The following is a 15,384-nucleotide window of genomic DNA, read 5'->3' on the forward strand; positions in this document are numbered from 1 at the left end:
GCTGTCAGTTGCCATTTGCTACTGCCCCAGATGTGTTTCTTGCTACGGTCAGAAGAGCCGTGACATTGTAGTTCAAACTTGTCTCAAATTAACGGATTTGCATTCTTGCATTATAAGTAGTACAGACTTGTTAATTTGTGCGCAAGTATGCAACGGAGATGCAGCCCACGTCTTTATGGACCTCAGCCATGCGAGTGAAGAGCTTGGGCTGCTGTTGAATTCAGAAGGAAAGAAGTACCAGCATTAAATTAAAATTGATTTTTATGTTTCTAATTGTTAACAAGCACTATAAAATTAGCCTAATGTATTCATATGTACTGTATAGCCTCTGGAGACAACATAACTGTAAATCTCCTTCGAGTTAAGTGCATTTTCTCACTGAACCACAATCCTATGGATATGCCTATACCCTCTTTTGTAAAGCTGGCAGGTCATCGCAAACTTCTGTACCTATCTAAAATATCATCATAGCATGCAAAGACTACCTTGGCCAATTAAAAACATACACTTAAACTGAATATATATTTTTAAAGACTCCAAAAAGTAAGCTATCCCATCAATGATTTTCCTGTCCCTTCGTCTTCATATAAGTTTATCAACCATTGTCACCATCCTGATTGGTCCATTGTGAGCTTCCATTAGTATAACATTCACAACCTGCAAGGCCAAAAAATAACACCATTAATCTGGTTAGCAAGATAGTTGGTACACTGTAACATTGCTGAAGTTGCTGAACATGAAATAAAAAAATAAAGTTTTCCAGTTGAGTGAGTGTACAGTTTTAGTGAGTTTGCCGTGTGAGCGAAGCCAGCAACCACGTTAGCAGTTTGCGTGTCTCCTGCAATCACAGTGACGTTGGCACTTTCATGGCAGTTATTAGGGTTTCGTGGCAGGAGAGGGTCTGTCCCACGCCTAACCGCCGACAGACAGCACGGAGAGCTGGCCCGCCGCGGTCGCGCCGCAGTGCCAGTGGAGTGTCACCGTAGAGACACTAATGGCCTGTGAAGGGGGACGCGGAAGCTGCCACACACCTGGCTCTGATGCGGGGCTGATGGATCCTGCAATGCTGGTCTCTGCTCCTACCGCTCACCTGAACGAGGTTCCTTTTCTCTAACGCGAGAAAAGAACACCCAGGACTGCTGCATATTCAGCAGCTGGGAGCCGTTTTCGGTTAAAGATTCACAATCCACAGGCGAACAAGGAACTTAAATGCAATTTATTACTTTAGGCCAGTTTCCAGACAATCATCCTGTTCCATTATTTATTTGCTAATCGTAAATTCTGATTCACAGTTGGACTGCCACATGCCCAGTGTTCTAGTTTTCAGCCTCTTTGTCCAGGTGGCAAGTTAGAATTGGTTTGCTTTGTCAATAGATGTATAATGAAAAAATGTTATGCATTTCCTGTGCTTGTGTGTGTCAGTGCCAAACAAGTATTTTATCGCACCCACCGCTTCTCTCATTTCCAACTGTAATTGGTACTCCAATGTAAAATAGAGCCAATTATCCATTTCTATTGACTCTCATAACAACAATCTGTATTTACATTTTTCAGCCGCTTCACAGTGGTGAAGTGGTCCATGCACAGTCCCTGACATTAGGCCTTCTGTTGAAGTCTTTAAAAATAAATAAGCAATAACAATTTTGTATCATAATTGAGGATTGGTTCATAAATACACTTCATCCCACTTTGTAAAATTTGGACAATACTAATCCTGAGCGACATATACACTTCTATTTTTCACATTTTCATTTGTTTGTAGGCAATTGGATATACACTGAAGCAGTACATTCAAAAATGTAAACTATAACCACTGAATTGTTTATCAGGTTGAGTTATTCAAACTCTTTGGATAGTAAATTAAAAAGGCTGAGTCTTCTAACCTGAAGAACATGTTTCAAGGTACCCAGAAAAGTCAAAGCAGAGTGAAAGACACCTGCCAGGTAAAATAATGTCGGTCTGCATTAGAGATGGGCTACCATTACGTTGAGATGCTGTGTGAGCTGTGTGGTAAAACATTGTTTGATGTAGCTTAGTTAATTGTTTTTTTTTTATTTAATCTTCAATCCCACCCAAATTTGGAATGTCCAATTATGAAACTATGTACAAGTATGCTCATACTTGTATATAGCCCCTGCTGCTAGCTTAGGTGAGTGAAGACAACTCTGTGTTCACCTCTAAAACATGTGGCATCAACCAGATGCTTCTTTTCACACTGCAGCCACAAGCTGCACAGGTTCAGAGTGGAGCGGAGGAGACCCAAGCATACGCTTGTGCAGAGAGCAAGCCCGATGCACAAGAGCAATGATCACTTATTCCCACCGACTGAATACCTCCTAAATATCGCTTGGGCAATGAGAAGCCAATTGCTCCTACGGGGCTGCCCCCCACAGTCAGCACTGGCAGGGGTTGGATTTGATCTGACACCAGGGTGACTTGACTAGTTTTTGATGCCAATAATAGCCACGCTAGGGTAGGAGACTGGGAGTCCCAGGATTTCCTGAAGCGCTTTCTGGAGATTAATAGAACAGGAAACCATTCTTTTATTTTTTAAAATGTATTTGCTTTCTTATTTGTTTGTTTAAAATGTCAGTCAAAATAGTGTGAATTCTGTCCAAGTCATAATAATTAAACACAATCATTGACATATAAATCAGGTTCAAATACTGATTTTCTGTCTCTCTTTGTTTTTTGGCTATGTTTTACAGTTTGTAGCTTTTTGCGCCAACCAAATTACCCTGTGTGTCGATTTAGGAAGATGGTTTTGTCAAAATCATGCCAGCTTCAGGTTTATGGGTTCATTGGCAGTTTGGCAACATTTTAAAAAGCTTAGCAAGATAAAAGCGGAATTGAAACATTGTGGACGTAAACATATGTGTTTTGGAGGCTCTACAGGCAGAATGCTCAGGCATTTACAAGCTCACCATACCAAGGAGGCAGAGGAGAATAATGCATTCCTTCTTTGCTCCCAAAAAGCCAAAGAAATAGGCTACTTTCAGAGCTGGCTGCAAATGATGGCTTTTCATTCAGTTCAAATGATGGCTTTTTATTCAGCTCTATTGTGTTTATTGAGCTGTTTAAAAGAAATGTCTCCTCATGCAGAGTGACAAGAAAAAGGAAAAATCATCTTTGAGTTTTATATTGACAACAACTGAACTGTTTTATAAGCACATTATTTTTTACTATTTAGAACACATTTCTATAAAGGTATTGGTATAATGTAATTCCTTAAAGATTCCATTTAAAATGGGCTAATACTACCATTAATTCTTTGTGCATTTCAGCACTAATGCATTTATTCAGGAATCCTGGGATTTCCTGCCACAGTTGTCATTCCCAAATGCTGTGTGATTGGGAAGATCTCAAACTCAAAGGCACACTAATAATAATGTGGGATGCATTTTTGTTGGTTAAAAACAGTTCCACTTTGCACTGTGACTCACTGTTGTAAATTCTTCAGGCTACAGTGGGTTAAAGCCAAGTGTCTCTCACTCACTCTATTCAAATGGCCTCTGTTGTACTTTCGGAAGCCATTTTCCGATCGTAACTTCATAATGGAGTTTCTTTCTGCTCGGAGAACACAGCAGACAGTTCTGCATGTAAGCTACTTCTCGCCAGACATTTCCATAAGCTTCATTTATTCATCTCCACGGAGGTCTAACGCTCCCTGTGTAATTTGAAAAGCCCTCAGACGGAGACTTGCTTTGCCCACATTTTTCGAGGAGCACAAAACTACGCAGCTTTATATTGAGAGGTCTTTTCCCCCTCCCCTTTCCTTTTTTCCCCTATTTAAAGTAAAGAAGCTTCAGTGGAGGGGAAGGCAAGCTATTTTGTTTCAGGCAGCCAATGAGGGGTGAAAGAATCTGAGGCAGTGTGCTCCGTCGCACCTAGACAATCCGTGCATCTGGCTGACACGTTCAGTCTGAGATGACTTTCTCTGTCTGAGAACAGAGTGCATGGGCAGGCTGTGCGTGTGCCTGTGTGTGTGTGTGTGTGTGTTTGTGTTTGAGTGTGTGTGTATGTGCGTGGTTTCTGAGGAGCAGTACATAGGCTACCTGTCCTATGGTGAATGAGGAGGTATTGCTTGTGCCTCAGGCCCAGCTGCCATGCAGTCCTGGCTGCAGTCTGGCTGGAGCAGCTTTTGCGTGGCCCTATGAGCGTGTGCTCAGCGCATGAATACGGAAGCGTGAGCCCCGACTCGTCTCTCAGCGTCATCAGTGCGCAGGGGCTTGCCGGGGATGAGAAATTTCCACTCCTCACCCAGGACACGCGTCGATTCAGACTGTAGATTAAAAGCGGGATGACAGAGAAAAACAAATGTGACGCCTTATTCCCAGCCCCGACATTTGTTAACTTTAAGTGGCTCCGTTTTCGATAAGGAGCGCACCCTCAGACCTCTCAGGAAGGAGCCTCGCGAAGCAAAACAAAGCGTGGCGCTGCCTTATAAATTCAGCCTCCTTCTGGTTTTATCTTATCTCTTGAATTCTCTATCTTGTTTACATTAGGAAAAACAGTGTATCTGGGAAAAATGTCACTGCTGGAGGAACGTTAGAGCTGTGAGGTAACGCCACAGACCGTGCTGGAGTGTGGGGTGTTGGGATTCTTAATGAAAAGAGACTTGCTGGAGAGAGAGTGAGCGTGGGGCCAGGGCTGTGCTTGCAGAGAATCTTCTAGGTGACACTGCCAGTTGACCAAATTGCCTCTGTCACTGTAGGTCGAACACTGGACTCGGACTACCGTGATTACCACTAGTTGGCGCTGCAGTCGGCGTGCTGTGATCAAGGACACTCCCTGTAAAAATCCCAGTTGCCTAGGTAAATGGACTTCTGGGTCCTAAAGTAACAGCGCAAATAGAAGAGCAGTCATTGGAGCATGCAAACATACACGTGCAGTCATCTGCCCACACGCATGCACACACACAGTCATGTGCGCACATATGCACAAAATTACCAGTGGACTTGCAAGAATAAATGTAATGTTTATGACATTGAAAATGTCACAAGGTGGAGCCTCTTTCAAACCCAGGACTAAGTCAATTTATTTGTGCAAGGTTGTAATATCTAGAGCTTGTTTGTGCAACCAGCCCATATCTCCTCTAGGTAAGTGACTCATTTATGTGGACCTAATGACATCAAATGTAGCCAATCAATACATAAAGCTTCTCTTCTGAATGTCAAATAGCTTGCAAAATCTCCATTATTTTTTCTTCCTTTGTTTATAAGTCAGTGTGTGTTAGGTAATAGTTTTGTTGCGGACGCAGAAATGCATTTGCGAATAAATAATTTGAGAGATTGTGGAGTAGTGCTGTACATTGATGATTAAGTTGCTCTTGAAATCTGTTCAAACCCAGTGCCGGCCCGTGAAAAGCCTAGTGATTTCTGCCCTGTGGTTCGAAATTGGTTTGCCTCAATAGCCATGCAGATATAATCCTGAAATTTTAATAAGCATCAGTGTTTATGGTTTAGTCTTTCTTTTTTTGTTGTAAGCTATGGCTATCTTTTTCTATGTAGGCTTTTTGAGGAAAGAAGAGAAAAGCCCTCATATCTCATTCATACTGCATATTGAAATATTAAAATAACCATAAAAGCTATTTATCCCTCTCAGACGTAGCAGTTCCATTACAGCTTTTACCAGTTCCCTCCATTTAAAAGCACCTCGGATAATGTAAACCCGGGAAGAGTGTTCTGTTGGAAATAATGTATTTACATATAATCTTTACGATGGTCGTATTCCTGGAGTGCCAGGTCTGTTCAGCCCAAAATCCTCCTGGGCACCATTTTGAAATCCCATGTTACTGCTCTTCATAAAAATGTGAAAATAAATAAGCAGCCCAAGTGAGAGATGCTTAGAGAAAATGTCTGTAATTAAAGGCTGGGCCTGGCGCAGTGAGCTTTCCGTGGTGTTTCATCACACTGCCCTCTGTGCGCTTTTGATTCGGCGCACACCAGCCGTTGGTCAGGTTGAGGTCCGGTAGAGGGGAGGGGCTTTTCATCGAGTGCGAGCGCGTCAGCGGCCTCCCGCAGCACATCTATCACGGTGGTTTGGGCGCTCAAAGTGAGCAGAGGAGGTGTCGCGGGCAATGAGAGCGCGGTGGCCGACGCCGTTTCTGCGGAATCTGACGCCGTTTCTGCGGAGACTGTTGCCGATCAGCCCGCCAGCACCCCGCTGTTGAAGACCACTGAATCCTCCCTAGGCGTCTGCATTAAAAGATGTTTAAAATGTTCAGTGCTGGATTTAATAGAGTAGATGCAAGTCATACCTGAGTGTGTATTCTTCTCATCACTCCTGTGCTGCTGCAGGTCTGATTCACCCAGAATGCCAATCACAGGCTGGCTGGGCTTAGATGCCGATGTTTAATTCAGTTCGTAATTCAAGTTGCAAAGTGGCTTTAATCTGCGTATCTTTCTCATCAAGACCCAGCGGCCACAACCTCCCGCTCAGGGACTGGCCTGCTAGTGGTCACACCCTGTGCCACGCAGAGTTTCAGCCTGCACCCAGCCAGCATGCAGTTTGAATGCTAAGGCCGCTCCGGGCCAATCAGGAAACAGGGCCGGGAGAAGGGGGAGAAAGGGGGACCTGGCCCTCAGAACGTCCCTCCGTCACGTTCCCCCGGGTGCTGGGCTCACAAGATGGCATCTAATCGCCAGAGCAGGGTGTTAATTGAAACCTCGCTGGGTAATTAGCGTGTTTTAAAAGCATTTGAAAAACCTCTGCTGTGATTAATATACACCTGTCATAACGAATTACATTAATACAGAGGGAATGATTAGTCTCGTCTTCCTCTGTCTCTGTCCCACCGCGGCTCTGTTGCTGTTGTCCCCAGCTTTAACGCTCCTCTTTCTTCACATCACGCACATGTGACTGTGTGTGTGTGCGTGTGCGTGTGTGTGTGTGTGTGCGTAGGTGTGCGTACATGTGCATTTGTGTCTGTGCATTTTTGCAAGTGCAACATAAGTGAACGGGTGCGTGAGAGAAATTTGTCTGTGTGAGTGAGATTTTGATTGAGTGTATGAGTGTTGTCATGTATGTGTATGTATATGCATATGCAGAAACATTACATTACATTACATTACAGGCATTTAGCAGACGCTCTTATCCAGAGCGACTTACACAACTTTTTACATAGCACTTTACATTGTATCCATTTATACAGCTGGATATATACTGAAGATACAGGTTAAGTACCTTGCTAAGGTACAAAGTGTCTTACCGGAATCGAACCTGCGACCTTTCGGTTACAAGCGCAGTTCCTTACCCACTTACCAACATACTGAAGAATCAAAAATGAGTTTAAGGAATATTTTAATCTGGTTTAAAAGCAGCATTGATCAAAAAATGCAGAGCCCAAGAGCACAAATTATGTGGGATTACAAGTATAGCATAGGAGGAGAGAAGACACCAGTTATTCCAGATGGCGCGTCCCGCATCTCTTTGGTAAAGTGGTGATTACTGTGTTGCATTTCCCTTTTTTGAGGCCATCATTATTGTTTTTGTTCAAAAGAGGCAGAAAGCCTCCTGCCTGCTGCAACTTCAGTTACTGTAGCATTTCCTTCATGTGACCTAAAAGAAAGACTTCTGCCCTTTAGACCTGGCAATTAAAGAAAGAGAAAACAGAAAGGGAAGGTGGGTCAATGTCTTTGTAGAACTAAATGGCCCCATTAGCGTCCAAGCGAAAACAAACCACAGGTATGATAACTCCACCATGTTATCAATTCAGCTGAACCTCCAGAGTTTGTGAGCGGTGGAGAATGAAGATGAGCATTAAAGAGAGGAACGTTAAGGACGCTCAGACTGCATGCCTCGCTACCTCCATTCTGCCCGCCCCCCCCGCCACCCCCCCTTTCTTCTGGAGTGGCACGTAACGACCCCGACAAGGGCCCTCGTCCCCAATCAGGGACACATTGGAGCCATGATGAGCACTTGAATGGCACTTTACGGTAATTATTTTAGAAAAATTCAATGCGAATTTCAAAAGACAGGTTCTCTGAATGGTATTTAATCAGATGTCCCTTAATTGGCGATTCTCACTGGCGCAAAAACCTGGAATAATTCATAAACACCGCGGCCGACAATGGAGCGACTGGAGGCCGGCGAAACGTTGTCATTTGCTTGATTTTGCATGTCGCGCAATCACGAAATGGCATCTGCCTCTTTGGATGGGGACAACGCGTGCTTGGTTTTCACCTCTTCCCCAACACCCCCCACCCCCCCACCCCAAGGCTGGAGAAGGAACTGTGCAGTGATTTGAGGTCGTGCCCACAAGCAAATTTAACCCAGTGGTGAACCGGTTTTACGCTGTTACTCGTTTGGTTCATGAGTCGGTTGGCAGCCTGGTGTGATTGGTAGGGAACTCTGCTTGTGCCCTAGAGGCTGCAGGTGCGATTCCCAGGTAGGACACTGCCGTTGTACCCTCGAGCAAGGCACTTAACCTGAATTGCTAGTGTAAATATCCAGCTGTGTGAATGGATGCTATTTAAAAATGCGGAAGTCGCTCTAGGTATAATCAGTGTCTGCTAAATGCTATGTAATGTAATGTGATGCCACTGCCCCCCAGATCCTGCAGGCGGAAGGCCGCCCGAGCAGGAGGAGGTGCAGTTGTCATGAGCGTCCGCTGACCAGCGCTTCAATGCACAGGAGCTGTTCGCCGGTGGCTTCCGATGTACCATAAACGGCCCATGGCTGCTAAAGCATCGACGGTCAATTCACAGGCAGCGCGTCGCCACCCAAGGGCATTAGCAGCACACATCACAGCAGCAGTAGGCACAGCAGAAATCAGCGCAGGCATTGCGCCGTGCTGCGGTGCAGTTCCTGCGAGGCCCCATTCCTCACCGCCCTGTCGGACGCGGCGGTAGCATCGGCGGAGCGGTGTGGAGGAAGCGGGGGCTCGCGCCGCAAACACGCCGGCCTCACGGCTGCTCTGTCCGTCTGCCCCGCAGATCACGAGCGGATCGGGAAGGACTCGTCCTACGAGCAGGAGGGGAAGGTGCAGTTCGTCATCGACGCGGTCTACGCCATGGCCCACGCGCTGCACAACATGCACAAGGAGCTGTGCCCGGGCACGGTGGGCCTCTGCTCCAAGATGGACCCCATCAACGGCACCATGCTGCTCAAGTTCATCCGCAACGTCAACTTCACAGGCCAGTCAGCCGCCGCCACCTCACACAGGTGCATTAGCATGCACACATACACACACAGTCATGGGCACATGCAGAAATACATGTACAGTCTGAGGTGCATGCACAAATACAATTGCAGTCCCGGGCATATACACAAATATACGCACAGTCCTGGGCGCATGCATAAATACACACACAGTTATGGGCGCATGCACAAATACACACGCAGTCCATGGTGCATACACAAATACACAAGTGTCATGCATACACGTACACCAAAAACTCTCTCACATATACACACACAGTTGTGCGTTGTTGCACAGAGACACACATACACAAGAACTCCCACACACTCTAACCATTTCAAGACACCCACACACAAGAAAGCCCACTTCTGATAAAGTTATAAAAGCGCGCACAAAAATACACTCCCACACACAGACACTCACACACAAAAGAGAACCTACACACAGACAGCGCCATCAGACCTGAAAACCGAAATGCATTGAAGCGCAATAAAATGTCTTTACACACAGGATTAATGTGGTTTCAACAGACAAAAAAAGGTTAAAAAAAATAAATAAAAATTGAAGCTCTGTGTTATGAGCACTGCATGGGTCTCAAATCTTGTATTGTTAAATAAAGTCAATATTTAAAAGAACGGTAAAATTAGAGAAACTGTGGCTAAACCATTAAAAAAAGGTCCAAGGGAATTTGCAAAAGAACCACATGAAAGTGACTTCCCACACAAGGCGCAAAAAAGCATTCATGCTGAGACAGACAGCTCTACTTGCAAACAAACAAATGCCACAAGCTCACTGTTCTTTAGTCCCAAAAGCTCATCTGCATTTGAATGGTTGAATCCTGTTGCCAAGGTAGCAATTGAAGTTGCGGCGCACCAGACGCGCGCATCCAAGACCTGTATTAATGCTTCCAAGTCGGTAGAAAAAGACATTTAAATGAATTCTTTCACAGGAACTGCACACAGGAGGAATTAGGGCCTGCTGTGTTTCCAATGCCTGCCTTTATTTCTGTGAGGCGGCGCTCTGAGTTGTGCTGGGGGGAGGGAAGCGGGCCCCCCGCCTTTTCAGTCCTCCATGAAAAATAAATGACCCTGTGTCCGCGAGAAGCCCTGTTTGTGCGCCAGGCAGGTGCTGGCAGCCGCGGGGCTGGACCTGCCAGGGGGGAATTCATTTATAAAGAGCAGCCGGAGTGCTCTCCGGAAGGTCTCCCGACAACACTGGGTCAGAAGGGCGAGGCCCGGTCTGCGTGAGGCCCTATTGTGCATTAACCGTTTCACAACGAGCGTAGGAAAGGAGCGAGCCTGTGTGGATGTACGCACGTGAGTGTGTGCGCGTGTTTGAGCATTTGTTTGCGTTTGTGTGTTTCAGTAGTGTGCATGCGGTTGAGTGTGTGTGTGCTTGTGTGCATGCATTTATTTATGTGTGTGTAGGTACCTGTGTACGTGTGTGTGTGTGTGAGAGAGCGCATGTGTATGTGCATGCATTTATTTATATTTGTGTAGGTACATGTGTGTGTGTGTGAGAGAGAGAGCGAGCGAGCACGAGAGAGAGAGTGAAAGTGCGTGTTTGTGTGCATGCATTCATTTATGTATGTGTCGGTACATGTGTCTGTGTGCATGTGTGTGTGTGTGTGTGCGCATGTGTGTGAGTGTGTGCACGTGCGTGTGTGTGAGTGCATGTTTGTGTACAAGCATTTGTTTATGCATGTGTAGGTACATGTGTGCGTGTGCATGTGTGTGAGTGTGTGCACGCGCGCACATGCGTGTGTGTCTTAGAAAGATCTCTAACCTCGCCGGCCCTGGTTTGGACACGCTAAGCAGCCGCCTTCCCCCTCACCTCCTCCAGGTCGCCACGGAGCTTGGCGCCAGCTGCCTCCGCCGCGCCGGGCGGCTCAGTCTCCCGCTCGCAGTCGCGCGCTCTCCACGCGCGAGAGGCTTCCCTGGGACTCCACCAGCCGTTTCACGCACCCATAAGTCTGACATGAGGGGTGAATGAAATAACATGCGGCATTAAACCTGCCCAATCCCTCTGAGGGACCAGTGCAATGCCACCTGTGGCCAGAGGAGGGCAGGCTTTCTGACAGTCTATTTTGCGCTTCTCAGATTTTTTCCCCCTCCTTTTTGTGTGCATCTTTATTTACCAGAAGTGGACCATAATTTTCACACCAGGTGTATGTGCATGATAAAAATTGCATATAGTTATTTACTATATTTGTTTTTATACAGTTTCTTTTTATTTGAACAATTACTTAACCAAGTACACTCAAGAAAGGTGATGCCATTTGCCTCAGATATGAACTATATGCTCAGAATCTTTGATATAAAAGACATTACTAACACAGATGTTTCATACACTATGAACGATGTAAAAACAGTAACAGCGATGCGCTCCTAGGATTGCTGTCATTTCACAGATGGGAGATGTGATTTTTCTCCCTCCCTGGACTTAAAAGCACTAATGAAAAAATCAATTTCCCTTTACTTGCATCTCTCAAAATCACCATTTAAGACATGCAAAGGTGTGGAGAGAGGTAGTCTTGTAGCGGTTGATCTGCACCCCTAGGTAATTCTATCCCCATCCATCCCCTCCCCACCTCCCTGGTGCGCACCTTTGCTTGTGATCGCCCTGTCGGAGGAGTTAGTCACGAGACTTCAGTAGACTGAAATGGAATTCAGTGGCTCGTCAGTTTCCCCGTTTCCTTTGCCGTCAGCCTTGGGAAAAAGCTGTGCTCTGCTTCAGCGGTGCTTTGGCCTTTAAAATGTCAATCCAGCCTGGCACTTGCTGCCTGAGCTCAAAGAAAGCAGCGCAGAGGATTTCTTCTCCAAGTGTGCTTTTACCCAGGGCCCATATACTGTGTGTGCATGATAATTACCCTACACTGAAGAAAGCTGGGTAAATTTACTTTAGGTTTTAAATTGTGTACCATTTTTTCTGCATCCTTTTGGTATTCTCCATTACTGACATAATGGGAGCACCTATGCAGCTAAATCTGGAATAATGAAGTCTGGCATGTGCGGTAATTTTCCGAGTGCTCTCTGAGCTTTTATCTTCAAAGCTCAAACCGAAATGGGATCGGAAGAAAAAAGGATGTGAGCAAATAGAGCACTAACCATGGGGCGACTAGTGCATCCATCCAGAAAACAATTAGTTCTTTAACTTTATCATGATTATCCTCAGACAGGCTACATATCCCATGAGCCCCCAATCTTGTGTGATGGAACATCTCCCTTACTTTGGGTTCTTCCTCAAAGCTTCAGATGAACAACGGTCACAGAGCACAGGCCAGCCAATTGGCTGATCTTGAAAGTACAGTTTTTGTCGGCGCTGCCAGTTCCAGAGGTGCATCTCTGCTTTCTATTTTAAGATAGAAATGCAGTTTAATAAGGTGGCAGTGTTATGTAATGGTAGGGAGATGCACTCATAACTAAGAGGCTGCAGGTTCAGCTCCCAGACCAGCCCACTGCCATTTTACCCTTGAGCAGAGTAGGAGACGTATTGCTTTAGTATAACACCCAGCTGTATAAATGGATTGTATGTGAATTTGTTTTTTTTTTATTATTATTATTATTAGTAGTAGTAGTAGTAGTAGTAGTAGTATATCAACACTGCATATAAGAGTATCTACTATAGGTAAATGTATATTATTTGTTTGTTTATTCTTTCATTTCTGGATTGCCAGTGCAGTTACTGTAATACGTGTTTGGCCTGCTCAGTGCGCGCAGGCCTGCTGGGTTAATGGGTTTGCAGGCCGCAGTGAAACAGGAGGCCTGCGCTGGGGAAACAGGGCAGGGATGAGGACCAGTGTGCGGCGCGAGCTCCACTCTGCCCAAGCACTGCCTGCAGCAGCCATTTACGACCTGAATACAGCCACGGTAGCACGGACTGAAAGAGCTGTGCTCTCTTTACAGTAGCAGTGTTTCTGAAGACTGTCTGATGGACTGGGGGTGGGCTAATGTGCACCTCAGTGTTCACTGTATCAATATGTTAGGCCTGATTACACAAGATGAAGATTATTATTGTTCCTAATCAGCTCCCTTTGTAAGAAGAGCCCTCTTACTTAGGAGCTTAATCATCTTATTTGCATATTTTAGATAGCAAACATCACAGGGTGATTATTCCTTGGTAATGGTGTCATTAACTTGATTGGTCACATTTCCAGTTCCCCCCAAACAGGGTCCCTATTTGGAAAAGCACACTGAAAGAATTTTATTCAGTTTTATTTACATTTTATTTTACCAGGTTTCCACAGAGATTGACATTTCTTTTTTGAGAGGGTTCTGATATAAGCACACAAGTGTAAAGAAATGTCACAACGGCAAGTCACATGCAGTGTTGTATTCAATCTCACTCGTTTCCAATGTGGAACAATTGAAGTTGAGTTTTTCACGTGGCAGTAAATCCTTAACTGAAAGGCGTTTTGTGACTCATTAGACCAGTCATCCGATGGTTCCATTGTTCTTACCACAGGGGCTTATCACCTTTGCAGTAGTGAAAGGACTGACTAATTACACCCCGACTGAGGTCCAGGTGAGGCACAATGTGAGCCTCTTCAATGGAACCGCGAAAGAACAGTTTCCAACTCCCTCTTGGCCCCGCCCGCCTGGACTAATTAACGGCTAATGAGTGTCTGGAGCAGCGGGGTTCTGCTGAGGTGGCCAAAGCAGGGAGCCTATTCGCCAACCAATGGGTGGAGGGGGGGTAAGGGGTGGGCAGGACGCCTAACAACAGGACTCTCTTAACATGATCCTGCTGGGACGTCTGGGTCAGACCGTGTCAGGGCCTGGACCCCATGGGGATCCGACACAATCCTGGCTCCTCTGGAAGGAGTACTGTGTGAGCTGACCCAATGCTTAACCCCGCTGCATAGTAATATCGACTCCTGCCTTAGCTAGCCCTGTCATGTGTATGGCTGAGTCAGAGCGCCTAGGCCTACCCACACCCTCACACGCTTAGTCCACTATCTGCTGTGGAGTGGGCAGAAGGCGGTAGCTGCTCGCTTTGGTACTGTTCTCTTGTTAAAGCTGACTCTCTGTGGCCATATGTTTCCAAGCATATTTATGAAATGTGAAGTCGGTTACTGGTTTCCCTCATCCTTGTCCTTAGATTACTTTATTCAACACAATAAATCCATTAGGAAGACAGATGGTAGGGAAACAGTGTTTTCCCTTTTAAAGTACCAACCTTTCCTTTTCAGATTGAGGCAGCCTTCTGGGTTTTTTAAATAACCTTTCTCGCTATAGATCCATCACCGCAGTGCTCTGACAGGCACAGCTAAATGTACTCCTGTGTAGGTCCACGTTCTCTTTGTACAGCGCGAACCTTTTCTGTTCATCTCTTGTGATGTCGAACATAATACCAGACTGAGAACGTTTGCCTGAGTTATTCCCATTTGGGGGCAAGGAATATTTTAATTTGTTTGCCATTTGATAGGCCGGCCAATTTCGTATTCTGACACTACGCAGACACGTTGTAGCAATAATTACGTATATTAATAATTAAACACACGATCATGACCATTGACATTAATTTCCCTCCGTGTTCCCACAATAATGTAAGCTTACTCTAATTTCCATCGTTACCCCTTTATAAACTACTAATGTCACCTTGGGTTGAGCTAATGGAAATGACGTCCTCTCTTTAATACCAGGAAAGAGGCTTTAGGGTGCATGGAAATGCATAGCGTTCTGTGTGTAGAATGCTGAATTTGTCAAGCCCTGACAGAACAGCTGAAGCCTATAGTCCATTTTTGAGACTTGGTTTGAATTTATTCGGGTCTCTGTTAGACTTCCCGGTGGTGCTGTGACTGGGGGCTCCCCTCAAATGTGAGAACACAGCAAGAACAGAAATGGGGCACTCTCACAGTCAAAGTCAAAGTTAATCTTATTGCTATTTTGATGGCTGCCGTCTGATTGTATTTCCTGTAGCAGTAACTCAATTACTTTTGAGGCATTCTGAAAAGTTCCTCATTATACTTGCTGATTGTGTAATAAAGCTGTAAGCGTCCTGGTATGATTACACCGCACAGCTCTTCAGAAACACGGAAGGAAAATGGTGAAGTGTCCCATTGGATATATTCTTAAACCGAGAGGAGGGTGTGCAACAGTCAACATATGGAAATAACTGTATAGAGTTCAAAGTCTAGACATTATTTATATATTTACCAAAATAATGATTATCATGTATCCGGGTCAACACAGCCTCATTTGTGTTTGTTTGCACACATTAAAAAAGTATAAGAGCATCAA

At 45.3% G+C, this 15,384-nt stretch overlaps 1 protein-coding gene across 2 annotated transcripts in view; it reads left to right on the forward strand.

The window, feature by feature from the left end:
* The window catches only part of LOC135234358 (metabotropic glutamate receptor 4-like), a 265,830-nt gene that overhangs the window by 215,992 nt on the left and 34,454 nt on the right, over positions 1-15,384 (forward strand). For both annotated transcript variants that reach the window (XM_064298878.1, XM_064298879.1), the window contains exon 7: positions 8,937-9,137. In XM_064298878.1, the coding sequence (XP_064154948.1) occupies positions 8,937-9,137 (201 nt within the window). The remainder of the gene's footprint in view (positions 1-8,936; positions 9,138-15,384) is intronic.

Source organism: Anguilla rostrata, chromosome 11 (assembly GCF_018555375.3).
Source record: "Anguilla rostrata isolate EN2019 chromosome 11, ASM1855537v3, whole genome shotgun sequence".
Lineage (NCBI taxonomy): Eukaryota > Metazoa > Chordata > Actinopteri > Anguilliformes > Anguillidae > Anguilla > Anguilla rostrata.